At 45.6% G+C, this 27,309-nt stretch overlaps 1 protein-coding gene across 3 annotated transcripts in view; it reads right to left on the minus strand.

The window, feature by feature from the left end:
• Window positions 1-27,309, minus strand: part of Aff3 (ALF transcription elongation factor 3) — a 534,054-nt gene that overhangs the window by 73,330 nt on the left and 433,415 nt on the right. For 2 of the 3 annotated variants that reach the window (XM_046440319.2, XM_058578304.1), the window contains one exon: window positions 16,252-16,292. In XM_046440319.2, the coding sequence (XP_046296275.1) occupies window positions 16,252-16,292 (41 nt within the window). The remainder of the gene's footprint in view (window positions 1-16,251; window positions 16,293-27,309) is intronic. The other variant, XM_058578305.1, reaches the window with a different exon arrangement.

A 27,309-nucleotide genomic window follows, 5' to 3' on the forward strand; every position in this document is an offset into this window, starting at 1 on the left:
CAAATATATAAAAAAAAATGTTGAACATCTCTAGGAAGTAGAGAGATGCAAATCAAAACTACTCTAAGATTTCATCTCACTCCAGTCAGAATGGCAACTATCAAGAATACAAGCAACAATAAGTGTTGGTGAGGATGTGGGAAAAAAGGTACAGTTAAATATTGCTGTGGGATTGCAAATTGGTGCAACCACTATGGAAAGCAGTGTGGAGATTCCTCAGAAAACTTGGAATGGAATCACCATTTGACCCAGCTATACCACTCTGTGGTTTATTCCCAAAGGACTTAAAAATCAGTATATTACAGTGACTCAGCCACATCAACATTTATAGCAGTTCAATTCATAATAGCTAAACTAAGGAACCAACTTAGGTGCCTTTCAACAGATGAATGGATAAAGAAAATGTGGTAATATACACAATTGAATATTTCTAAGCCTTAAAGAAGAACAAAATTATGTCATTTGCTGGTAAATGTATGGGGCTGGAGAATATCATGCATAGTGAAATAAGCCAATCCCAAAAAACCAAAGGCTGAATGTTTTCTCTGACATGCAGATGCTAACTTACAATATGGGTGTGTGGGGGGGCAGTAGGGAAGAATAGAGGCACTTTGGGTTAGACAGAGGGGAGTAAAGGGAGGGGAGAAGGTACAGGGTGGGGTAGGAAGGACAATAGAATGAATCAGACATTATTACTCTATATACACATATGATTACATGACTGGTGCGATTCTACATCACGGGCAACTAGAAAAACAAGAAGTTATTTATTTATAATGTGTCAAAATGCATTTTACTGTCATGTATAACTAATTAGATCAAATTTAAAAGATATATTTTGAAGAATAGTTAAAAAAAAAAAAACAATGGGAACAACCATCCAAGTGCTGAAACCTGTGAAATTGTAAGCCAAAACAAAGGTTTCCTTCCTAAAAAGTTGATTATCTCAGGAATTCATAGCGATGCACAGGATTAAGTTGGCTTTCTCTTCATTGGTAGCCTGTTTCTTATGTTAACTGTGACCTGTCATGGCACACAATCCAAACCATGTCCTTTTAATGTGACTCTGTCTGCCTGCCAGGAGGCTAATTGTGGTAAAATACAACATAAAATTTACCATCTTAACCATTGTATAAGTGTGTAGTTCAAGAGTGGTAAGTACCTTTCCATTGTCCTACAATCTCAAGAACACTTTTCATTTTCCTCGACTGAAACCTCATACCTGTTACACAGACGCTGCCCCCTTCCTCTCACCCCAGCACCCATTCTCCTTCCTGTCTCTGTGAGCTGGACTACTCTCGCTCCCTCACACAAGTGGAATCATGTGGTTCTTGTCCTAGTGTGACAGTATAATGTCCTCAGGGTTTATCCATGTTGTATCAGAATTTCCTTCCTCCTCAATAATGCTCCAGTCCATTGAATGGCTCTACCCACTCCGTTCAACCATTCATCTGTGGAGACACTTGGGTTCCTTCTATGTTTTAGCTCTTGTGAACGATGCTTCCATGAACATGGATTGCCAAACACCTGATCACACCTCTGCTCTCAGTTCTCTTGGGTGTATCCAGAAGTGAGATTGTTGGACCATTTGGTAGTTCTACTTTTATTTTCCTTTTTGAGAATCTGCCATACCATTTCCACAGAGCTGTACCATTTATATTTCCACCACCAACACACAAGGATTCTACTTTTTCCACAACTTCACCAACAGTTTTTATTTTTTAAAATAATCTTCCCAATGGGTGTGCAATCTCATTGTAGTTTCAGTCAGTGGAGGAGGAATTGTGCCCAGAGTTACACTTTGGTGAAGGCATAAATTGGGGCATGTGGTGACAGTAGCTATGCTCAGTTTGGGAATCCTATGGGGACTACTGCTACTGTGGCCTTTTCAGATCCACTGAGGCTGGGAGACAGAAGGCCAGAGTGCTGGGCTTTGGGGAAGAGCTGAATAGTCTTTCGAGGGGGGTGAGGTCCTGCCTACGACTACCCCACTATTCATCTACTTGATTGCCCCTCCTTGTTCACGAATGTAAAGATAGAAGAAAATTTTCAGGAGTGTCTCCAGGTAACCAAGATAGTGACAACTTTGGAAGTTGAAGGAAGTCTCTGTGGAGACAGGATTTTAAATAAGTTGGAGTCCCATGTAATTAAAATAATTTTGAATAGAAATTGCCATTCCTGTAATTGCTTTTTTTAAAAAAAATTTTGGTTGTCCATGAACCTTTATTTTATTTATTTTGCGGTGCTGAGAATTAAACCCAGTACCTCACACATGCTAGGCAAGCGCTTTACTACTGCGCTATGACCCCAGCTCTCCTGTAATTGCTTTTTTATTATAATATTTACTACCATTGCTATTGTGAACCTCATTCCATTAGTTACTGTTGGAGAAAAACTTCCTGTTGTCTCTAGGTTGGGGGTAAAGAATTAAGGGTAAAAAGGGTCTTTTTTTTTTTTAAGTAGCAACTGTATTACTAAGGGACATGTCCTATTTGTCATTAGCTTTTTGTTTTATATAGTTTTTTTTTCCCCCTAAAATAATGTCCAAAGGCCTGACAGCATTGCTGCAAGGGGAAGAGAAGTGGATATCACTCTCTCCTCTTGATAGATGGGAAAACAGACTCAGAGAAATAAAGTCAACCCACGGGTATTCACGTTCTGTATCTGGTGCTGTCCGAGGAGCCGAGATCAGACAGGGCAGGATGGAGCTTGGTGTCCACGGGAAGGCAGGAAGGGAGGCAGCTCCATATAGCAAAATGAGTGCCACCAAGAGGAGCAGGGAGCCTGCTGGGGGGACAGGAGGTGAGGGGGGACAGAGCGTCTAAGCTGTGACCTGAAGAATGGGAAGGAGTCGGCCGGGTAAGCTGGAGGAGGGGAGGAGGAAGGAGTGGGGGGTGGAAAGGGTTCCAGGCAGAAGGAACATATGTGTGCACAGGCGTGGAAGAACAAAGCCTTCTGTGGCTGGAGTCCCCAAAGGGGTCTGTGACACAGAAGGGCTTGAAGGGGATCTGGGAAGCCATGCTGGTTGAGCCTGAGTGTTTTAGTCCCTGATAGCCAGGTGACTTGTATGGCCCCACAGCCCTGGGGCTTCACTTTGCTTCCCTGAGGCAAGGTGCCATCAGTATATGGGTGGGGTTCCCATGTGAAGATGCCGTGGGCACAGAATTGCTTGTGGCAGCAGAACTGGTCCTTTGCAAATGCTAGTGAAGAAGGTACCAGCTCCCCAGCCAGCTGGAGGGGGAAAGGCCTTCAGGAAATGTTAGTCTTAGGAAGTGACCTTGGCTTGGCTCTTCTCTGGTCAACATATAAATCTGCCTGAACCTGACTGCTGCACTGTTCAAGTGCCCGGTCATCTTTCACTGAAAGTGTAGAAAGAAGGCTGAAATCTCGAGAACTGCTACCTTGGGTGCACAAGAACTAGGTGAGGCATGTCCTACCAAGAAGCCCCCAGCACAATCCATCTTATGGGCAGAACAGAACAGCCCGAGGTCCCATGTGCAGCCCTCAGGCTTGTGCTGTGAACAGGACTCAGGCAGAGCTGAATCCTCTCCTGTTTTTTTGTTTTTGGAGAGGGGTGCCAGAGATTGAACTTAGGGGCACTCGACCATGGAGCCACATCCCCAGCCCTATTTTGTATATTATTTAGAGACAGGGTCTCACCGAGTTGCTTAGGGCCTCATTTTTGCTGAGGCTGGCTTTAAACTTGCGATCCTCCTGCCTCAGCCTCCTGAGCCACTGGGATTACAGGTGTGCACCACCATGTCCCACTGAATCCTGTTCTATTTTAGGAGGATCCAGTACTGCAGAGAGGGGATAAGGCCCTGAGACAACCAGTCCAGTGTGTCAGGCTCTCTCCACCCAAGGCCATATGGCCACCAGTAAACTGGGCTCCAGGAGATGGCTCTCCTTCTTCCTGTGTTCCTTCACCTTGGATAAACGACTCCATCTCTGTAGGAGTCGGTTCCCATGTGTAAGATGGGGATAAAGATGCCTGCCTCAGAGGGCTGTCTGGTAATGAGATGGGATGGTGACAGTGAGCCCCCAGCACGGGCTCTGGGGTAGTGATCCTGCTTTAGCCAGAGGCCTCAAGACCGTGTCTTTGTCAGAGAGGGACTGGTCATCCTCTGGCTTTGTGGTCATCTTTCAACAATACCAAAGGCCCACTGTCCTTCTGGAATTACATCAAATAGCTCCGGGCTGGGGCAAAGGCTCAGAGAAAACCTGGATCTTCCTCACATATTCCCTCAGATGACTCAGACCTTGATCTGTTGTGCTTGGGTAGCGTCCATGGTTATTTTCCGTGGCTCCTCCCAGCCCTAGGCTCAGGCAGGCTGAATAGGGGTTACTGTCTCCATTTTAATATGAAGATCCGTGGCTCTCTGATTCACCCATTGGCTGTGAACAGGGTGGACAGGGCCATGCAGAGGCCAAGTGGAGAGTGGCCAGGGCTTTAGACTCAGCCTGGGCTGGGCTTCCTGGAGCCCCAGCCAATTTGCCCGATCAGGACCAGTGAGCGGATCCACCTAGTCTGTGAAATGTGAAAGGGGCCGTGGCTTTGCCCTGCATACGCAGCTATTCTGCTTCAACATTTTAACTGAATTGACCAGACAGTGAGCGGTGCCACACTGGATACTGCCTCTCGGGATGGGAGGGCGATGGGCAGAAGACAGGGTGTCGATCCACAGCCCGGGCCACAGAGAACTAACTAACCTTGCTTGGCATTCTGTGAGTCAGGTGGCTGTCTCCAGGTACCCGGGACTCACAGGGCAGGGGTTTGATGGTGTCTGGGGAGGACAGAGATGGACACTGCAGGAGGATGTGGCATGGCCACCAGTCACTGGCCTGAGAGCCAGGACAGGGAAGGGAGCTGGACAGAGCTAGAAAAGTTAGGCTGCTCCAGGTAGTGGGGGCACATTAACCTTCCCACGGCAGCAGGGCGCTCTTGGGCTCCAGAATGCAGCCATCAAAGGCCAGCCAGCCTGGCTGGATGAACGCAGGTCCAAGGCTGTCTCTGGGAGGGCCATTAAAAGAGCAGGTCATGGGAAGGGGAGGCCACCTGGGGAGTGCAGAAAAGCAGGGTCAGGTCCAGCCTAGAGTGAGCAGCTGGTCATGTAGCACGCTCCAGCTGGCTCTGCAAGGAGTCCAAATCCAGAGAGCCAAATGGCCCAGGCAGACCATCCTGGGGGTTGGGAGCATGCAATGGAGAAAACCGGAGTGGAAGGGGGTTCCGTTCTACAGGGTTCCTAAAGCCAGAGACAGAGGACTCCATGGGCTTTGGCTGGTTCTCTCCAACAAAGGGAGATTTCAAACAAAACAAAATGAATTGGTATCACGATTTAAATAAAGTCCCAACAAAAGCAATTAAGTGGTTTGTGGTTTGGGTTTAAACAAAACAAAGCAAACAAAACAAAATAACAAACCCCACCACGTCTATCAACTGGCTCTAAACCACGCACAAATGTTTCTCCAGCTGGGCCTCCACTCACTGTCGCCCGGACAGGGAAGACGTCACCCAGGACAGGGCTTCCCAGGGTTCAGAAACGTACACGTGGCCTGGAGAGGTGCCTTTTTGAACCTTCTTTTTTTCCTCCTGTCAGATATATTATTTGTTGCCCTTGGGTTTCCTTTAGATTCAGTTCAATTAGGTTCAGCCTCACTTGCAAAATTGAAAAGGGTAGGGGACCACAGGCCGCATCTTCATCTGTGATCAGTTTCAACATTCTAAGATCAGTAGTTACTCGTCAACAATACGTTCTGTGCAGGACACCAAGTCTTTAACTCAATCAAAGTAGTTGCCCAGGAAGGTACAGGTGTACTTCTTCAGAAACGCATAATCATAAATAACAGTGTGGGGTAGAGAGCAGTAACAAATATGGAAAATCATGCTAATTACACAATAGTTTTTCTCTTTTTTAGGGGGAGGGTACCAGGGATTGAACTTAACCACTGAGCCACATGCTCAGCCCTTTTAATTTTGAGGTAGCGTCTTAGTGAGTTGCTTAAGCCTTGCTAAATTGCTGAGGCTGGCTTTGAACTCTTGATCCTCCTGCCTCAGCCTCTGGAGCTGGTGGGATAACAGGCGTGTGCCACCACACACTGGCCAATTTTCTCTCTTCACTATGATCTTGAGATGTCACATGCATGAAGTACAGACAATGGTTTTCTTAGGAAGTGAATTAAAACAAAAATTCAATGAATCACAAGGAGACGCAGCACTGCTTTCCTTGGTCTGGAAGGCGCAGCTACACAGGAATCTGAAGGCACATGCAGAGTGCAAAGGCTTCAAGCGAAAAATCATTCATAAACCTGTGATTTCAATATTTCATATCAGGTAACTTTATGACTTACTTTCAGAGGATGTGTTCAGAAGATAGGGAACACAGAGTGGGACGATAATGGGTGGCCATTAGAAATTTAAAGTACAGTCCCAGCTGTTGAGTCACTGGCCTATGAAGAGTCCGGCTCCCTCTGGCCCGTTTCTGGGGTTTACAGACCACTGTGATGCCAATCAACCCTGGGGATGCCAACTGGCTTTGCTTCTCCACAGTCACAGACGTGGCTGTAGGAGCAGGGGAGTGGAGGTGTCCAGCTGTCCCCATCACAGAAGACCAGGGTCACTTCCTTCCCTAGCAGAGGAGGAAGGGAGGAATGTCCAGGCTGGACTTCTAGCACCTCAAACCCACATGAGAACACTGGCTTCCCACTCTAGACCTATGGGAAAGAACCACTCTGAAGAACCTGGAGTCTTGGCACAGGCTGCCCACATCTTATCCAATGTGCTCCGGAGCAGAACAGTTTCAGATTTGGGATTTTTTTTCTTTTCTTTTAATTTTTTTTGCAGTATTTGCATATACATAGTGATGTATCTTGGGGAGGAGATCCAAGTCTAAATATGAAATTCATTTTTGTTGCACACTGGCCTTACAACCATAATCCTAAAGGTAATTTGATAGACTATTATTAATAACGTTATGCATGAAACAGTTTTATGGTGTGAAGTTTTCCACTTGGTTTGACAGTGGCACTCCAAACAGTTCTGGCTTTTGGAACAATTTGGATTTCGAGTTTTGGATTAGGGATGCTCAAGTTGCGTCTGCAGAGCTATCCATTCATTATTTTCTTTTCATGCTTTTGTTTTAGGGAGGCGGGTACCAGGGATTGAACTAAGAGACACTCAACCCCTGAGCCACATCCCCAGCCTATTTTGTATTTTATTTAGAGACAGGGTCTCACTGAGTTGCTTAGGGCCTTGCTTTTGCTGAGGCTGGCTTTGAACTCGCCATTCTCCTGCTTCAGCCTCCCAAGCCGCCAGGATTACAGACGTGTGCCACTGTGTCCAGCTCTTTTAATGCTTTTTTATTGTGGCAAATTACTCATCACACATTTTAAACATTCAAGGGCACTATTAAGTGGCATTGAGGACACTCATGGTGGTGAGCAACCAACATACTACTGTTCTTACAAAGGGGCCAAACTCTTCTAAGTAGTCCCCAGCTCACATCACCCTGACCCCTCCTGCAGGCGCGTGGCAACTGTGGCATTAACTACAAGGGTTAAAACTTGTTCTCACCCAGGGGCCCCTCCCGCCACCTCCTCCTTAGCTAGATGACAGGCAGCAAGTCCATATTAATCCTCAAGTGTTCCCAAGCACACTAAACCTTTTAAAGGGCAATTAGTAGCTTTATACAACTCGTTATTTATTTACTCAAAAGACTGTTACTTCTTCTGGTCTGCCCTCTTCTATTGTGTAAAATACATGTTTGGGACCTTTTAAAATGGGTATTATTTACCTGATAGGACTCAATAGCTTCTCTGGAACCATTCTGTTTTATTGTGGAAATTAGTACTATAGAGGCTCTTTAAAAGCTGGGTTTTAGGCCTGACAGCCTGGTTTGTTCTCCTTGTTAATGTCCTATTAATGCAGCCTCCAGAGCTAACAGTCACTAAAGGGCTGTGAGGGACACTTATGTGACTTCCCTGTAGGAGCAGTGAGGCTGAGGGTCTCTATCTCTGTGAATGCAGATGGATGCCACAGCATCCTGTTAGAGAGGGGAGCCCTGCGGAGCGGCTCAGCCAGCACTGGGTGAGCTCTATGCCCCCCAGACAATGCTGCACCCACATTTCCCCTGCTATCTGTAGATTATTGTATGCTTTTTTGGGGGGTTGGGTACTGGAGATTGAATTCAGGGGCACTTGACCACTGAGTCACATCCCCAGCCCTATTTTGTATTTTATTTAGTGGGAGGGTCTCACTGAGTTGTTTAGCACCTTGCTTTTGCTGAGGCTGGCTTTGAACTCGTGATCCTCCTGCCTCAGCCTCCAGAGCTGCTGGGGTTACAGGTGTGTGCCACTGCACCTGACATGCTATTTGCTTTTGAAATAAGTATTATTTGCTTTGAATTAATAAAATGTAACCGATTCTTTGGAGACCAGCTGGAAGAGCATCAGGAAATGACCCAGGATTGAGCCTTCCAGGGCATGGAGTAGAAAGACGGTGTGGCGAGATGGGTGGTGGCCACGGAGAGGCTCACATGAAGCTCTCTCAGGAGTCAGCTTTCAGGGGAGGAGAAGCTGGATTAGAATAGGTTACAAAGCAGGGATGGGTGAGAATCAGCAAAGGACATTTCTTGGGATCTGTTGACATTTGTTTTCTGAGAATGTCCATATGAAAAGATGCCAAACACTTATTTACCAGTTGTTTCTTGTATTTTAACATTCTACTATTTTTCACACTTTTTTTTTTTTAAGCCTAGGAGAGGACTACGTTAGAGAGCATCTTCCGGTGTGTGGATGGGGGTGTTTCTTAGGTGCAACAGGGTAATTACTAGCATGTGGAAGAGGAACGAAACACCTTTTCTAGTAGTCACCTCACTTGATGTCCCTACACCTGCAGAAAGGGTATTTATCATCATCCTGTTTATGCCACGAGGAAGTCAAGACCCGGATGTGTAAATACTTTATGCAAAGTCAATTCCAGCCGCAGGTTCAAGGATCTGAAGTCCCATGCCTGCTCTGCGATGTCTTGTAAAGAAAGGAGAGAGGAGGAACAGAAGGTTGTGGGGTTTTCTTTTCCCCTTTTTATCATGAGAGCAGAGTTGAGTGTCATAATTTTCATTCTTGGTCTGTCTTGTTTGAAAGGCATGCAGTAAGGGAGGATTTTGTATAAAGTCCTACCTACTTGTTCAGGACCAGGTTCCTGCCTCAGGAGTTGCTGGGACATAAATACACTGAGCCAGCAGAGGACAGAAGCCGCGATTCCATGAGGCGCTGATGGACTAGGAGCCAGTGAGTGGCTAGGTAAAGTGTCCCTGGAAGATGAGGCTTGAAACACACTTGAAGGATATGCTTCAGAGCCAAGGAAGTCTCCTACCCTGCTCCCTGGTGCTGTTTACAGCTCTAGCCACTGTCCCTTCAGGTGCCCACCCCACCACAGAAACCAGGACTTGCACTCCCTGACCACCCTGCAGCCCAGCCCTGCTCATGTCTGCCACTCCTCCTGAAATCTCTGCCTCTCTCCGTCCCTAGGTCACTGGCACAACCATCTATCACACGCTACTTAAAATGCCCCTTCCCAGTCCCTGTCCCCTGTGCTCCGGGAGCACTGCAATGCTGTCCCTGCATCTTTAATCCACAGTTATTTCCTCACACTTGACGCATGTGTGTGTGTGTGTGTGTGACTGAAGCCGCTAGGAGCACTGACTCCTGCACACATCTGGAAACTCAGACCCATCTGGCTTCAGGGAAGTGGATCCTGACACGGGACGGTTCTGACAGGACCCAGAACTATTTATGTACCTGGCAACATCTCAGCATGCACAGTGTTTAATATCTGTGCCTGCGTGTCTCCACCACACTGTATACTCCTTGGGGAGTGGAATCATTGGCCGTGAATTCTGGTGTCTTCCACAAAGACCCGCGCGATGGCTAACCCATTATATGGGTTCAGGACTCTAAAATATTCATTGAATGAATCAAGGGGGGAAAAAAAAGCGTGACTAATCGGTGGAAACAACACCGATTTTTTCAAGTCCTGTCGCTGCAGGAAGCAGAAATTAAGGGGACAAGAGGGGGGCGGGGGCGAGGTCATCTGACCCAACCTCTTCTGGGTACAAAAACCTCTGTGAAGCACCAGCATAATTATTTTTTTGTCACTGGTTTCTATCTCAATCTCCCTCTAATTTAATTGCACTGGGTAGTTTGGATCTTTTACATGTTTGAGACTTTCCTGCCTGCTCTTGGACTCATTATTTTTCTAATCGTTCGGCACCCCCACCCCCACCTCTGTGACAATTGGTAGTGTTTCCCGATTGTAAAATGCTCTAAAACACCTGCCTTCTTGGACCCTTCGTGATAAGTGCTGCCTGTCAGTCTCCCCCTCCCGAGGCAGCTGTGGCAGTGACGCGTGGCCAGTTCCACAAAAGTATTTTCTCCTTTAAGCCCAAAGGTACCTTCAATTAACCACTAAGCACTGGCTTAGTTCGTTCGTTCATTTGTTCGTTACTTTCTCTCATTTATCAAAGGACTTATTGCTAGGTACGGTGACAGAGGCTGGGGACAAAAGGACAACCAAGGCAGAAACAATGTGTGGATGCAGAACACGGCCCAGGCCACCTGCCTCCGACGGTGCCCCACCTGCTGTGTTGCTGCACAAAGGAGAAGGAGTCAGAGGATCTGGAGTCTAGTCACGGCTCAGCCTCTTGCTCCTGCGTGGCCCTGGATGAGCCCCACTATCTTTCTGAAACTCAGTGTTCTTACTTATAAGATGGCTCCTCTGTCTTTCTCAGGGTCGCTGTGCAGATGATAGAATGAAGACAGCTCAGGGGACAGGGCTCTGACACTCTGAAGCTCTTTAAAAACTTGGTATTCACAGGGTGTACCGAGAACAGTTACAAGGACTCCCTTGCTTTGGAGAGACTGTAACACGGGCCTCTGGGGCAGGGTTGATACAGTGCCACCTTAACAGTGTTGAGGCTGGGATTTCAAACTTTCTTATTTTGGCCCTTAAATATGAAATCAACTACAGTAGTACCTGGCAGCTCCGACCTCCATCTCTCATTTCCAGGGACTGGTAAAATGGTACCCAGAGGTACACTTCTGGGCTAGGGCCCCCTCCCCAACACACTCCCTTGGCTCTGTTGAGGGTGGTCCACTCAACTAGGAGGATGAGCTGACTGCAAAGCCCCCACCCTGCCAATCAGGTGCCACCTGCCTTCCCTGTTGGCTATGGTGCCACTCTGGTCCTGCGCAGACACAGACAATTTCACACTCTTCTACTTATGTGGAGGTGAAATCCCCTTAATGTTCGGCTATTTCGCATTTACTTAATATTATTCTATTCTCCCTAATGGAAAAAAGAGATTCCATACATGAGATTAATTAGAGAAAGGGCAAAATGGAGACGAGCAAATACGTGAGCCTGAAGGAGCCCTTCTCCTCGCCAGGTCAAGGCCCCTCTGGCTGGTAAAGCCCATGGGCTCGGGGGCCTCCCAGTCACCACATCCCCAGCTCCAGCACAGCACCCCGCAGAGTATGCCGGATGTGCTCAGCAAATATTTGTGGAATAAATGAATAAATCGATGGCAGTTGTTTGGATTTCAATATAAATGGATCTTGGACCTGAGATATTGCCAGATGGGCAGACAGGTTACAGTCTGGCGATGCATCTCCAAGGCTATAAAAACACAGTCATTGCCCGAGTTGCAGACTGACATTTCAGAAGATGATTATATGCACAATTTAACCACGCGGCCATTTGTGTCCAAGAGTGCCATCGCTTCAACAACTGTGTTCATGTTGGCTTTCCTGCTCATCCCTTCCCCCGCTTTTTTTATATCAAGCGCAATTTTTTCCAGCCTCTCATATTTCTAGCTGAATGTGATTTATTCATACAAAATTATGCTCCATTTTTATAAAACCCAAGTTACTGCAAATGATGCTTGAGGTTTTGCAGAAAATATTAATTCCTGATCTGCTGCTATAAAGCATGCCTGCTCTCCGTACAGCAGCCCTGTCGCCCTGAGACAGATGGAAGCAGTCCCAGGCTATGATTAACTTCTTAGGCCTGGCAATTTTCTCGTGCTCCTCTGGCCCTAGATTTCAAGATTGACCTCCAGCTTCTCTGCAAATGCAGTCGCTCAGCTTGATAAATCACACGAATCCCTTTTCTGATCGGAGTTATCTCCTATTTACTACGTGGGAAGGGAAGTTAATCGTATTCAAGGCACTTCGTATGCGGCACACACGCCCTTCCTTCTTCCTAACAGCAGTTTGCATATTTTCCACGTTACTGGTGATGCGGCAGCTTGTGGGGTGCAGCGTCCATGCCAAAGACACACCTTTATAAATGAACCTCACACCATTCATTTCTCTTTCCCTGCCTCTCCCTCCCAGCTTCAAATACCACCAGCCATAAGAAGGAAATGCTTTAGAGGTTATACGGGGTGAACAGGCAAGAGGGAGAGTGTCTCTTAGCAAACTGAGATGCTCTTGTAATTGGCTTGTGTATTACATCAAAAATTTGGTCACCTTGCCCTGCCCAGGACATCTGCTGTGGTCATTATGTGGGGGCATTGGTGGGTCTCTGGTAGGCCAGTTGACTCTCAAAGATATAAAACAGATGAAAAAAACAATCAATAGTCAGGAGTAGAAAAGAACAAAACCCCTCCCGTCGCACCCTCACATAACTGATTCCGTGACTGCAGGGTGGGCGCCCAGGCCAGCTGGGCTGAAGCCCATACTTGGCTTTGCTGTTTGAGATCCAGCTTCAACCTGCAATGTACTTTGGCTATTTTGACTGACCTTCAATTAACCCCCCTCCTCAGGCAAAAACCAAATAAGGCAAAAAGGATTTTTTTTTTTTGGTGGGGGGTTAAACATAGATGCTTTAAATTTTAGATAACAGAAATATCACAGTTTAAATTTTTTTGAGAGTATATATCGATTATTGATTAATCCATATAGTCTACTATTGATCAAGGCGGTATAAGGAAAAAGAACTGCACAGAAGGGTGACCTCAGAAGCAATAATGTACTGCAGACTTCAAAAAACGTGGAAGGATCTTGAATGTTTTCAACATAAATAAATGACAAATGTTTGAGGAGATAGATATGCTTAGCTTGATTTAAACATCACAACGTATGTGCGTATTGACATATCACAAAGCACTCCATATATACCTAGCATTTTCATGCTTTCATCTATCAGTTTAAAAATAAATATAATTTAAGAAAGCACACAGTCTGAACTACCAGATATCGGACGTGTGCTAGAATGTCTTTTTACAAAATCAACCAAGAATCTTTGGAGGAATGAAAAGACAGACACTATCAGCTTTCAGAGGACATCTGCACATTCTCTAATCCCAGAGGGATGACAGTCTCATCAGCCCTGAAGGAGGGAATGGGAAATGCAACTCTTTCCCTTCCCTGCAGCTGTCTACGGCGGGAAGGCTACAGCTGCCTTCCCACTAGGCCAGCTCCCGGCCTCCGCCCACCCAGTTGACCAGATCCTAGTTCATTCCCAAGATGCGCATCTTATACACCTTGTGTAAACATCTCTGTGTTCATGGGGAGTCAAGGTTGAGGGTGAATGGAGCAGATGTGCAGGACCCTGAGGCTCTGGGGTGGACGAGGAACCCTTGGTGGCCTGGCAAGAGCCAATCATGGGCTTTCCTGCCTGATCGTAGAATCACAGCACTCACAAAACACAGTTTGAGGTCTGAAAAGTGCTTTCTTTTTCTAGGATAAATATAAAAGTACTGCCAAATCTTTACGGAATTTTAAGAAAGAGGTGATAATAGGCTGAAAACAATAATATTTAAGGAAACCAGAAGAGCTTATGTAAATGAACATTCAATAGGTGAATACCAGCTCTAAGCAGCCCGAGACACGAGGGCCCGGGAATCCCAGGCTTGGGGGGCCTTGACTCAGTTCCGCTCCTTCAATGGGGTTCCTCTGGCAGGCAGAATATGGGGCAAGTCACACAGGGGCCTGACCCCAGGTCACACTGATCAGCTTTCCAGAAAATACTGGTTTATTTGAAAGAGTAAGTAACATGGCAGAAAATGACATCTGTTACTTGTTAAATTAATGTTCTTTATTTAAAAAACTAGAAAATATGAATCCAATTAATTCAATATTTAATTTAAAAAATTAGGTGTTTTTGAGTTATTATTTTGAGAAAGAGTTTGAATTGTTTCTTCAAATGACTATAAATGCTATCTGCTATGGAAGTTACTTCCATAGCCCTGGATTAGCAGAAAACAGAATAAACACAGAGAAGACAGCCTCACCCAGCTGCAGGATTAGAAGAGCAGGCAAAGCCAATTCATCTGAAATGAGCCACGTTCCCCAATTCTGAACAGCAGTGAAAATACACCTTATTATATATGAAGTTAGAGAAATTGAGAAGAGTAGTGACCATGGAGCCTCTGTTTCTGTGCAGGTAACAGGTTTGGCAAGAGGTTCAAGTGAGAATATCAGAAAAACTCAAAGGGAATACATTGCTCATCATTAAAACACACCCACATTTCCTACCCACCATGAAGTCATGTATCATTTGGGAAGAAGCTTTTGAATGTAGCTTCTGAGAAACCGTCTTTATATTTGCAACCATGTCTTTATTTTCGTAAAATAATTTTTGGTTCCTTCTACCAAAGTTCATAATGGCATTTTTTTTTTCTTTTGAGACACAATCTTGCTAAGTTGCTCAGGCCTTGCTAAGTTGCGGAGGCTGGCTTTGAACTTGCGATCCTCCTACCTCAGCCTCTGGAGCCATTGGGATTACAGGTGTGAGCCTGGCTATTGACCCTAGAGCCCTGTTCATAATGGCATTTTGAGTGTAAATTTCACTTATCTAGAGGGTGAAATTCAATTTTTTTTAGTATATTAACGGGGTTGTGAAAAATCTAATCTTTTAACATTTTTTATTGCCTCCCCCAAAGAAACCTCGTGCTTGTTAGCAACGATACCACATCATAAACGAGGGGCTTTGCCTTGCTTCCCAGTGAATTTCATCGAAGGAACTGCTGACTTACAAAGAGAAGTCAAAAGGAAACAAGACATATGTCTAGGAAGAGAATTCTTGTGTCATTCCCTAAATGAGTTTTGATCCAGTGTCTCTCTTCCTCCCTACCCACAGACTCCAAGGCTCCGTCATCAGCTTTTGTGAAAAATCCCAAAAGCAATTCCAGAAGACCACGTGCCTGTCACTCTTGGAACAGGTGGGCTTGTGTGGTTGTCATGGGGAAGGCTTTTCACCTGAAATAAACACGCTCAGGTTCAGCCTGCCACCCGAGAGGAAAGAAAAGCTCTCACCCATGTGCACCAGGTGGTTCTTCTAAGTGACAGGTTTTACCGTGAAGAGGCACTGAACTGACCCGACTCCCACAGTCAGTGATTGCTCATTCCACATAAAAGGAGCTCCGGAGAAAGGGAGGGAGGGGTGAAGGCTCTCTGGACAAGGCTGGGGGCCAGGGGAAGGGGACATCTCCTCCCACTGTGTCTAGCACTGCATGTACTTCCCTTGTGGAGACACAGTGGGCCTGATCTTCACCACACACACCCACACCCACACCCACACCCACATACACACCCACACACCCCTTAGGAATCAAAACCAAAATCAAACTCCCAAAGAGGTTGATCTTAATCTAGAAAGCAATTTACATATTCCTGTTTGACCACCTCTTTGCAGCCTTTTAGGCAAACCAGGATGTCAACCGCAGTTTGTGTCTTTTGATGAGATTTATATGCATCTCATTCAATAACAAAGGTCAGGAGAAACAAGAGGCAGTAGAGAGAGAAGTCTGGTGTGCAGGACCATGAGCGGTGCACAAAGTCCTTTAAGAAAGACTCATCCAGAGACAGATCCCTCCCCGTGAGATGATATGGAAAGAGTGAAGAAAACACCTCACGATAAATGAAGTACTTATTGCTGAAAAATGAGCTCGGATCCCAACCAATTCCAAAGTTCAGGATTTACAGCGCCATTCAGGTCTTCCCCCCTAAGTTTCTTCTCTCTTGTTTCATTGCACAACGAGGGATTCTTCATACTTTATGTGAAATACAACGAGGCGATTTTTGCAGTAATAAACTCCACACATGCATGACAGATCGAGGCATGCAAAATGTTTAACATCCCAGTTCACAGATACTTTAGGGACAAAATCCGATTATGAATTATATGCCACAATAAATAGGGCTCGATGTTTCATAAAGCAATTTATAGTTCATAAAAATGACAAAATGTACCTGTCAGGCAGAGCGCGGAGAGCTGTTCTCTGGGTTGCCTGCTGGAAGAAAGGGCAGAGATGTTTATTTAATATTCTGACTTTTAAATTATGTGCTTGATCAACACTTAAAAAAAACCTCTGTTACACACATTTTTGTCATGTGGCCAAATTTTAAACTACTTAGAAAGCCCTGTCCTGTTACGAAAGGAACATTCTTGAAGCGTTAACGGAGGCCTTGGCAATGCGCATCTGCCACCAGGGGGCGAGCTTGGGGAGGCGCCAGACACCTGACCTGGCAAAGAGCAGAACTATTTTGTTCTTACTCCCTGAAGCCATTTTCCCATTGCTTTATTCCCCTTCCCTGTAAGAAAAAAAGCTCTGTTTGATCTGTAGCATTTTTCCCAAAGAAGGTGTAATTTTTGACTCATTTTTCAAATCTATTGAAAACATCTCTCCAGTTGTAAAAATGGAGGGCTGACTGGAAATCTAAAAAAACTACTAATTTTTTTTTCAGATATAGTAATGATATTGCGACAAATTTTGAAAGATCTTTTTTTTTAGATATTTACACTGAAGTACTTATCAATAATATGATATGATGTTGAGATCTGCTATAAAACAATATAGTGGGAGGAGGGGAAAATTGGTGGCATATTCATGAAGCAAGATGGTCCCAGGTAGATAGCTGTTGGACTCAGGTGATGAGCCCACTGTGGAGTCAGTATGTGATTCTGGCTACCTTTTAAATCTCCTTTTTTTTTCAGTTTCTTTAAAAAAAAATCTTTTTAGATCTACAGGACAGTAGAGTGTATTTTGACATGTTATACATACATGGAGTATAACTTCCCATTCTTGTGGTTGCACATGATGTGGAGTTACGCTGGTTGTGTATTCATATATGAACTAGGAAAGTTCTGATCCAGTCTACTGTCTTTCCTATTCCCAGCCCCCGTCGCTTCCCTTCATTCCCTTTTGTGTAATCCAATGAACTTCTATTCCCGCCCCTCCTTATCGTGAGTCAGCATCCCCATATCAGGGAGAACATTCATTCATCCTCTGTTTTTTTGGGATTGGCTTATTTCACTTAGCATGATAGTTTCCTGGCTATTTTTTTTATGTGAAAGAATACAATTTCCATTTTATACAGAAAATGTATTATTTTTTATTTTTCATTTATTAAAGTGATAGGATGTATGTGTGTGTGTTGAAATCTTCCATAGTAAACAAATAAAATAATAAAAAAGACTTCCATTTTTCTATCGAGACACTCCCAGTTGTGTGTGCACTTTCTTTTTCTTCTTGCCGACTCTAGTTCTCATTCATTCGTCTTCCACCTCAGGGCACTACCAGGGCAAGGAAAGAAGTGGGTCAAAAACCCCACAATTTGGAAGCCATGTAAGCAATGGACCAAAGGCTGAGACCTCCTCGGGGTGCACAGGTGGTCAGGAGCGAGCACACAGGCCATTCCTCCTTGCCTGGCACACATGTCCAGGTCACTGGTTACCAGGGACACCTGATACAGCCCATGCTGCTCCCCCATCACAGTCAGAGAGCAGACAAGACAGACAGACTCTTTAGATTAGAAGAACGATGTGGCAGAATCCTTCTTCCTGTTGCACACAACAAGCATATCCTGGGTGGTAGCTCCGTGTCCTTGGATTAGTCCACTAGTGGAGCATTTGCTGAATTCCTATGTGGAGATGACCATACTGAGCTCCAGGAGGGACACAAACAAAAATAGAAAGGGCCATTGTCTTGGAGAAGCTCGCTCCCTGGGCGGGACATCAGGGTAAAGGCCGAAGGGTGCCGTGGACACACTTCTGACACAACACGAAAATAAAAGATTATGGTGGAGCAGGGTCGGGAAAGGGCAGATAGGAGTGGAAACTAGTGACCGTGGGACACGCAGCTCCTCAAACAGTGCCTGGAACAGCTAGCAGGTACTCAGAGGGGCACTCATTAGATACCTGAGTCCACCAGGGAACTGGTCCCACTGAGACCTGAGCAGACTTTTAGATGGAGGAGAAGAGAGGTGGATAGCACTGGGCTAGACTGGAGAGGAAGGGGCTGCCCAGCCTCCACCGTTGGGTCTCCGCTGGGACACCCCTTACTCAACCCTGGGGTGTCCAGAACTGAGAATGCTACTTTCAAGAGGGGTCACTACTAGCATTTAGCGTCTGGGGCCAGGGATGCCACAGGCCTATAAAGATCAGGAAGGTGCCTTCTACCCTGAAGAACTGTCCCCTTAAAAATGACAAAGGGGTTTGCAATCGGGTCAACTCGGGAGGCTGATTGCAAATGCAAGGCCAGCCTTGGTAATTTAGAGATAAACTGCTTAAAAATCAAACAAACAAAAAGAGCTGGGTTTTGTAGCTCAGTGGTAAAGCGCCCCTGGGCTCAATCCCTAGTACAAAAAAAAAGACAAAAAAAAAAAAAAAAGACAAAGGGGTCTACAGCAAAGTGGGAACACAAGAAAGATCTGAAAGGAAGGCACAGGAAGCGGGAGCTTTGTGGACTGTCCAAAGGAACTGAGAAGAAATTAAGAGGAACAGCAAACGTGTGGACTGGGGGTTGAGTCTCAAATTCCAGGACAGGTCTCACCACTCATTTATTATGGGTCTTGAGCGTGGCCTCACAACCAGTGACTCAGCCCACCTGTGACTGCAGTCTGCCTTTGCCTTCTCCGGGTGGGATGCAGGAGCCCGCCAGGCAACATCCAGACTACTCCGGACAATGGAAGGATCAATGGGTTCCCTTGATCCCAATCAACTAAGGCCCCGGTGTCCTGGCATGCCAGGATCACAGCATGACTTTGAAGTAATGGAGTCATGCACAGATCTTGATGAGGACACCTGAGGCAAGGGAAAGAGAGAAAGAAGAAGCCAAGGAGCTGGGTACACCATCTCAGAGGACCCTATTCCTGCCTTGCTCCAACTCCTGGCCTGAGCTCCCCCAAGGCCAGCATAGCAGCACGTGCCCCGAAAGCACCCAGCAGATGACAGGTGGTCATCACTGTTCGCAGGGTTGTCTGCTAAAGGGCTCTCTACTTCTTCTTCTTTTTTAAATATTTACTTTTTTAGGTGTAGATGGACACAACACAATGCCTTTATTTTTATGTGGTGCTGAGGATCGAACCCGGGTCCCGCCTGTGCCAGGCAGGCGAGTGCTCTACCGCTGAGCCACAATCCCAGCCCCTAGAGGGCTGTCTTCTTGCTCAGCAAGACAGCTTTCACTTTTGGCTGGGATGCTTGGGAAAAAAACAACAAACAACCAAAACTTAAAACTCTCTACTTCTGACTGCTGGGCTAAATACACAAGAAGTATTCCAACTCCCCCAAAGAAAGGTGGAATGTATTGTTAGCAGGATCTCTTAACATTATCTCCACTGGAGGCACAGGAGGTGGGCTTTTCTTGGAAGAAGAGAAATCTTAAGAGATGTGACTACAAGTTCAGTAGAAGCCTCCAGCAAGGCCCCTGAATGTTCCCCTAGCCACGGAAATAGACCAGGGCTGGCAAGTTTTTGACTGTCTGCTCCTCCTCCTAAAACTCTCCCCACTGACTTTTAGGTTAGGGAAGTACCACATGTTGATGTGTACCTGTTAGAAAGTGATTGAAAAAGCAAAAGCTAACCAAACAAAAAATAAGAAACTCTGCACCCCACCACCTCTGGAGGTGCCTATGAATCAATGCACCACCTGGGGGTGGTGGTAACAGCTGAGAACAACTCTGCAGGACCCATGTTGGCCATTGTGGAACACAAGCTGGGCTGGAAGCCTGCAGCAAGGGCTGCTTTCCTTTAGCAGACCTGCATGATGCCTGCTGGGACCAGCAGGTCCTTCTGGGCGTAGAGACCTGGCCTCCCACCAGTCACTGAGCACTGACGTCTGGGAGTTTCTCCCCTCTCATCTGTCTCACCACGGTGGTACTTAGCGCCATCGATTGCCAGCATCGCTATTTTTAATGCCCTATTTTCAGTGTGCTACTTAATTGCCAGTTATTCTACATCATTAAAAACTTTACTGAGGACAGCTCATCACCCATTAAGAAAGGAGATGAGCATACGTAAAATGTTTTAAACCATTCCTTGAGAGGGAAAAAACAAAGCTGCTAACATTAGATTAAAACTGTATGCTATATACCAAAGCCAAGATCTTTTTTTCTAGCTCCTTCTCGTTAAAAAAGAACCTTCAGCTTTTGCCCTCAATTTTTATTTACTGTTGGAAAATAATATAAGAAATAAACATTGAAATTAAAAAGCCAAGAAGAAAATTACTTAGGTGACTCATGATTAAAGCCAGAAAAACTACTGATTGTAAACTAGATGAATTGCCCAATTTCATTCCTTCAAGAGTTGTATGTTACAGCAACCGTATTTTTTCTTTTGAAATCTTTCATCATCTCTTCTTGTAACTTTCTTTTTATTCAGTCCTCAGCAAATCTGGTTGAGAGGGTTAAGAGAATACTTCACGATCTACCCCGAGTTCATTACTCATTCATGTATGACTGTGAAGATCAAGTCTATGAGACAAAACAAGTTTTCTGCCAAAAACAGTCATTTTCTAGGCTCTCCTCAACAGATAACATCTTTTCTCTGTCCTTATTACCATGAGTTTGGTGCTCGGGGACGTAATCAGTAGATATTCAGGATTCCATGTGTGCTCAATGAATTACAAGTCACAATCTGTTACGGAAGGCAAATCAAAGAGGAAATTAAATGGCCTTGTTGTAACTGGGTTGAGCACAGAACAAGTTCATGGATATTGGAGTGGGGAGGAAAACAAAGAAAGAGGCTGAAATTCAGAGACTTTCCAGAGTGACCTGACTTCTTTCTTTCTTTTTAGTACGGGGGATTGAACCTAGAGGCTTGAACACTGAACTGCTTCCACAACCCTCTTTTGGGTTTTTAATTTAGAGACAGGATCTGGCTGAGTTGCTTAAGGCCTTGCTAAATTGCTGAGGCTGGCTTTGAACTTGTGATCCTCTTGCCTCAGCCTCCCCAGCTGCTGGGATTACAGAAGTGGGCCACTGCGCCTGGCCTGACTTCTTTCCTGATGGAAATAGCACTAACACCTGGACAGCTATAAAATTCAGTCTGAACTACCTACTATGTGCAGGCAGTGGGCTTGGTGGTGACAGCCCAAACAGACAAAGCCCTGATCATACTGCACATAAAGTCTAGAGGTGGAGCAAATGTGAAAAGTTGGGGGGCGGGACAGACACAAATAGCATAGATTACAAAGGTTCAGGCGGAAAGAGTCAGGATGCTAAGATCCTGAATGCTGGAGGAATCAATGGTTGAGGAAGGCCCACTTTGGAAGGAATAACAAGGCTGAGATTTGGAAGCTAAAAAGGGTTAATGGGACTAGAGAAATGGAGGTGGGTGAAAAAGGAAGGGTTCTGGTTAGCAGAAGCTGGAAGCAGTATTAGGAGACCCTGGCTCAGGTGCAGAATTGTGAGAGGTCACTGTGGTGCCGCTCAGCAAGCTGTGGGGACAGTTTTAAGGACTTTTTTTTTATTATTAGTTGTTCAAAACATTACAAAGCTCTTGACATATCATATTTCATACATTTGATTCAAGCAGATTATGAACTCCCATTTTTACCCCGTATACATATTGCAGATTCACATCAGTATGTAAAAAAGTTTTAAGGACTTTTGGAGGTCAAATGCAGGATAGTGGATATTATCTACAGGACAACAGGAGTCATGAAAGGGTTTAGGATAGGGGGAGCTGGGTAAAGCATGCTTGTATATCCTATGCAACTTCCTATGACTCGATCATTAAAAAAACGTAGGGAGTGAGATGATATGGACTACATTTTTCAAATACCACTCTGGCTTCTTTGTGGTGAATGGCCAAGTCTGAGGTTATGGCAGTGATCTGGGCAAGAGATCTACATGATAGCTTTGTAGATGGAGAGAGCTCATGTTACCTTATGCAGGTTTAGTGGAGGGAACTGATTGGACATGGCAGGCTGGGGAAGGCATCAGGAATGAGCCCCAGCTTTCCGGCTGGAGCTCCTGGTACAGATGGAGAATGCTAATGGAGCTGGGTGGGGCTAGTAGAAATGGAGCAGGGGGCAATGGTGGAGTTACTTTTGAATTGTAAAGTTCAAACTGCCTATGGGATGTTCAGTGCAGAGGGAGAGGAGGTAGCTGGAAACATGAGATTAAAGCTATTAAATGCCAACTAAGTAAAAAAAAAACATAAAAATGATAAAACGGTTTGAAGTTTCTGGAGCTACGTTTCGTGACTGCTCTAAAAGAAGAGTTAGGATTCAACTGGTTGGAATGTGTCTTTTTACCAATGGCAGATGTGGGGAACTTCCACTTTTCCTATCGACAGTACCAGGCTCATTCTTGACAATGAAGGACTGTCAAGAGAACCTCTGCAGTGGTGATTTGAATCCTGGTTCACCTGTGATGGGATGGTGTCTCCAGGCCCCATTCAACTTCCAGATGCTCCTCAATTGACCTTGGGGTTATGTCTGAAGTTGAAAATATCCTAAGTCAAAAGTGCCTTTCAGCTGGGCACAGTGGCACATGCCTGTCATCCCAGGGACTCCAGGAGGCTGAGGCAGGAGGATCGCGAGTTCAAAGTCAGCGAGGTGCTAAGCAACTCAGTGAGACTCTCTCTCTCTAAATACAAATAAAATAGGGCCGGGGATGTGGCTCAGTGGTCACGTGCCCCTGAGCTCAATCCCCAGTACCACCACCCCAAAAACCATGCATTTCATACACCTGACCTAAGGACCATGGTTGCTTAGTGGTACAGGGTACTGAAGAGTCCTAGAGTCCTGGATGTTTCCCCTAGTGACTGCATAGGAGCCGTGACTCATGCTACTGTGCTGTCCAGCATCCTGAGAGAGGATGGGACCACAGAGAATTAGTCTGGGAAAAGATTAACGTTCAAAATCTGAAGTTCAGTTTCTCCTCTGTGCACAGAGCTTTTATACCGTCTTAAAAAACCTTCATAGACAGTGGGCCACCTGGGATGGCCCTCTTATTGATTCCCAAGCTCTAGGAGTTCTACTGAGGAAACTGTTGCCTGTGCCTATATGTTGGAGTGCTTCCCTCGTGTTCTCTTCTAACAGTTGCAAAGTTCCTGGTCTTATGCCTAGATCTTTGATCCATCTTGAGTTGACTTTTGTGTGGGAAGACAGGGGATCTAGTTTTATTCTTCTACACATGGAAATCCAGTTTTCCCAGCACCATTTGTTAAAGAGACTGTCTTTTCTCCAATGTATGTTTTTTTTTTTTGTTTGTTTTTATTTTTTTGCTTAGAGGTTTTGTGTTTTTGTACCAGGGGTTGAACCCAGGGGCACTTAACCACTGAGTCACATCCCCAGCCCTTTTTATTTTCTTTATTTTGAGGTAGGGTCTTGCTAAGTTGCTGAGGCTGGCTTCCAACTTACAATCCTCCTGCCTCGGCCTCCTGAGCTGCTGGAATTATAGGCTTGCACCACCGGGCCCAATTCCAGCGTGTGTTTTTTGGCACCTCTTCAATAACCAGGTGATAGGACAGTTGCATTTCTTTTGGGAGAAGTTCCTTCTGTCAGATAAGAGAACTTCAAAGACAGCCGCTCCCTGCACTTGGGGAGGAACCCAGGGAAGGTGATGCATGGAGCCCTGGATTCTCAGGCTTCCGGGCCTCTCGTTTCTTTTTATTTGAGGAGCTCAGCATGTCAAGAGCATCACACCTGGGGACATTGTTTTCTGGGTCCTCAATGCCTTACATCTCCCAGGCACTTATGGAGCCCCCACTGCTGAAAGGAGTCTGATGTGAGTCATGGTGGGCCGGGGACAGCCCCTGGGTCAACTGTTCAAATTGTCCCTACACTCTCTCTTTCTCCTGACTGTAATGGAAATCGCCTCCAAGGCCTGGCAGAGGCACAGGCATTGGGAGAGAGGATGGCAAAGTGATGTCACAGTTAGTATCCCCAGTGAGGGAGCATGTCCGGGCGATGCTCAACAAAAGCAAGGATGCCTCTGTCGACCCCTCTCAGAAGATCAGACATGTTAACATCTTCACCGACGATCTGACCCCAGATAAGGTGACCACATGAGTTGGTGACAGGAGCCAACTTATGAGATAATGCTCCCTAGGCAGCTCCAAGCCCTAAGCAGTCTTCCCCAGAGGGCATAATAAGTGCTCAATAAATTATCAGATTCCTAGAAGCCATCAACAGATTTAAACAATGCAGGGAGCTGGTCAAGCTTTCTTCAGAGGTGAGTTTTTAATGAAGGTAAAACAGAGAAAGAATATACAGTTATGAAAAAAACTATATTCCAACCAATCAACCTATAGAGGAGAGATAGTGGCAAATAATAGTCTTTGTTATCCCCGTCCTGCGTGTCAACAGTGGGGAAGAAGCTCTCTCTGGTGGAGGAAGCATGAACTAGGATCTCTCCCTTCAGTGATCTTATTAGGAACTTGGGACCAAAACAAAAATCTTTCCAAAGCAGTTGACAGGTCCCCCCAGAGGACCAGGGCTAACCTACATCGCAGACTCAGTTCACGGGAAGAAGAGTAGAGAATGCTGAGAGTTCAAGCAATGCTTAATAAAAGGGTGGACTGGACCTCACGTATTCGCTGAATGTAAATAGAGGGAGGAACAGTTGGAAAGAGCCAGAAAATTGTGCAAGTGTTGGCTTGACTTATCAAGTCACCAAGAACCTAAGTGAGCTGCCCCCTGCTGACCCCGTTCAGCTGGTTTCTTTCTTTATTGACAAGTTCTTCAGCGCCTGAAATTCTGCCTTCTCATTGTGTTCTTACTCAATATGGTTTGTATAAACAGCTACTAATGTTTGCAGAGAGTAGTCTTTATGAGAGCAACTACATAGTCAGCCCAGGGCAATCAAAAAAGCCAGATTTCCCCCACCTGTTTCTGACTTCTATCTAGTTTTTATCCCCATTCACCCTCAAAAATATTCTTATTTTAGGGTGCACTGGTGCACACCTGTAATCCCAGAGGCTTGAGAGGCTGAGGCAGGAGGAGTGCAAGTTCAAAGCCAGTCTCAGCAACTTAGCAAGACCCTGTCTTAAGATAAAAAGGAGTGGGGATGTGGCTCAGTGTTTAAGTGCTCCTGGGTTCTCTCTCCAGTACCATCAAAAAAAAAAAAAAGTTGTTATTTAGATGATAAGTGATATTGTCATCCCTGACTGCCTGACTCCTGTAGAGAACAGGTTGAGGTCAAAGACTATTGAACAAAATGCTTCCTAAACAGCATTTCTAGGTATCTGAAGATGCAAAATACCTATAATTACTGAGGGAAAAAAAAAAAACAAAAAACAAAGAGGAGTAAGATTTTTCCTCTGTCTTGCAAATGTTACTAAATGGGTTGAACCACAATGAATGGACGCATAAGAGACCCATCAACTAGACTCAAATGAAAACCAGTGGCATAAAAGTGAAGCTAATGAAACTTAAAATGTGATCGTACATGTGGAAGGATATTAGGCAGTGAGATCAATTAATAAATGCAAGTCTGAACTTGAACAAGAACAGCAAGCAAGAGGTAAAGCCCTCACCAGTAAAGATATGTGATCCGATCTAAATCTCACAGCATGTTCCAGCAAACAGGAAAACAAACTATCTCAGAATGGCCCTGGTGGCTCGCAGTGTGGTAATGCACACAATGGAGTCCTAGGCAGACATAGCAAAATCATGCCAGTTGCAGAAAAATGGAGAGCATCATGTTAGGTAAAATAAGCCATACGTAGACAAAGAGCCATATGTTTTTTTCTTATATGTGGAAGCTAAAGGGAAGAAAGGAAAGAAAGGAAAGAAAGGAAGAAAGGAAGAAAGGAAGAAAGAAAGAAAGAAAGGAAGGAAGAAAGAAAGAAAGAAAGAAAGAAAGATCTCATGAAAGCAGAAGAGGGCACTGGTGTAGGGGAAGGGGCCAGGGGAGGCAGCGGGGGAGATACCGGGGAGTGAAATCGATAGATTATATCATGTGCGTGTGTACCTATGCCACAGTGAAAGAAACCTGCTACTCTGTATAAATAACATGCACCAAAAAATAAGGTAATAAAAAAGAAATGCAATTGTCTTAAAACTTTTCCCTTAGAAATCCCATCAAATAACCAGGAAAGATCAACCACCTGAAAAGAGAAGGGACTAAAAGTTGTCACCACATGCAGACAGACTTTTCATCTATTCTCTTGAGGGCAAAAGCCAGTTGGGAATGGAATCCCACCAGGGAGGGCCTCCTCGGGAGCCCGGCCACGCCTCTGCCTCACTGTGCACCCTGTGGCTGTGGGTGGGAAGCCAAGGGGCCCAGCTGCATTCTGAGTCCTGCCAGTCTCAGCAGAGGACTGGGGACACAGAGTGGATGCTGACAGATGCCAGGGAGAGCTTCCTAGGAGGAGGAAGTGCAGGAGTCATCTCTCAGGGGCCTGCCAGGGCAGGGGAGGGTTTGAGGTTGTCCTCAGAGGGTCACAGGCAGGAGCATATTGTTAATTCTGGAGCTGGAGAGAAACTCCCGGGGAAGAGTCCTTTCCACTTCCAGGCCCACCAGGTCAGGACTACATATGGAAGGAAGAGCCCGCCTGGGTTGGGTCTGGGCAGGAGCGGACAGCATGAGGCTTTGCCTGGCCCAGCAGGCAGAGCTGTGCCTGCCCAGCTGGCCCAGGAATTGTGTGAGGGGCTCTCATGAGGGTGGCAGGCGCATCTGAACTCTGAGGGAGACACTCAGGTGCTGATTTACCTTCTGGATGGCCCCCTGGCCTCCAGGTCTCACTGGAATGGACAAGTCTATGTCCTAGAAGTCTCTGATATATACTTTTAGTCAAAGAAATGAAAAGCAAATCGTAGGTAATAAGTGCCAAGTTCTATTAAGCATTGCCTGATGGGGGCTGGTGCTGGGGCTCAGTGGTAGAGCGCTTGCCTGGCATGTGTGAGGCACTGGGTTTGATCCTTAGTATCACATATAAATAAATTAAGTAAATAAAGGTATAAAAAAAAAAGAATCTCCTGACAGGTCTTTTCCAACAGATCCAGTCTTAGCAGGATTTAACGTGGTGCCTGGGCCTCGTGATGATGGCAGCAGCTTCTTAGCCAGCCCGGGAAGCTAG

This window comes from Marmota monax, unplaced genomic scaffold (assembly GCF_021218885.2).
Source record: "Marmota monax isolate L192 unplaced genomic scaffold, Marmota_monax_Labrador192_F-V1.1 WCK01_AAM20220418_F8-fsc00210, whole genome shotgun sequence".
Taxonomy (NCBI): Eukaryota; Metazoa; Chordata; class Mammalia; order Rodentia; family Sciuridae; genus Marmota; species Marmota monax.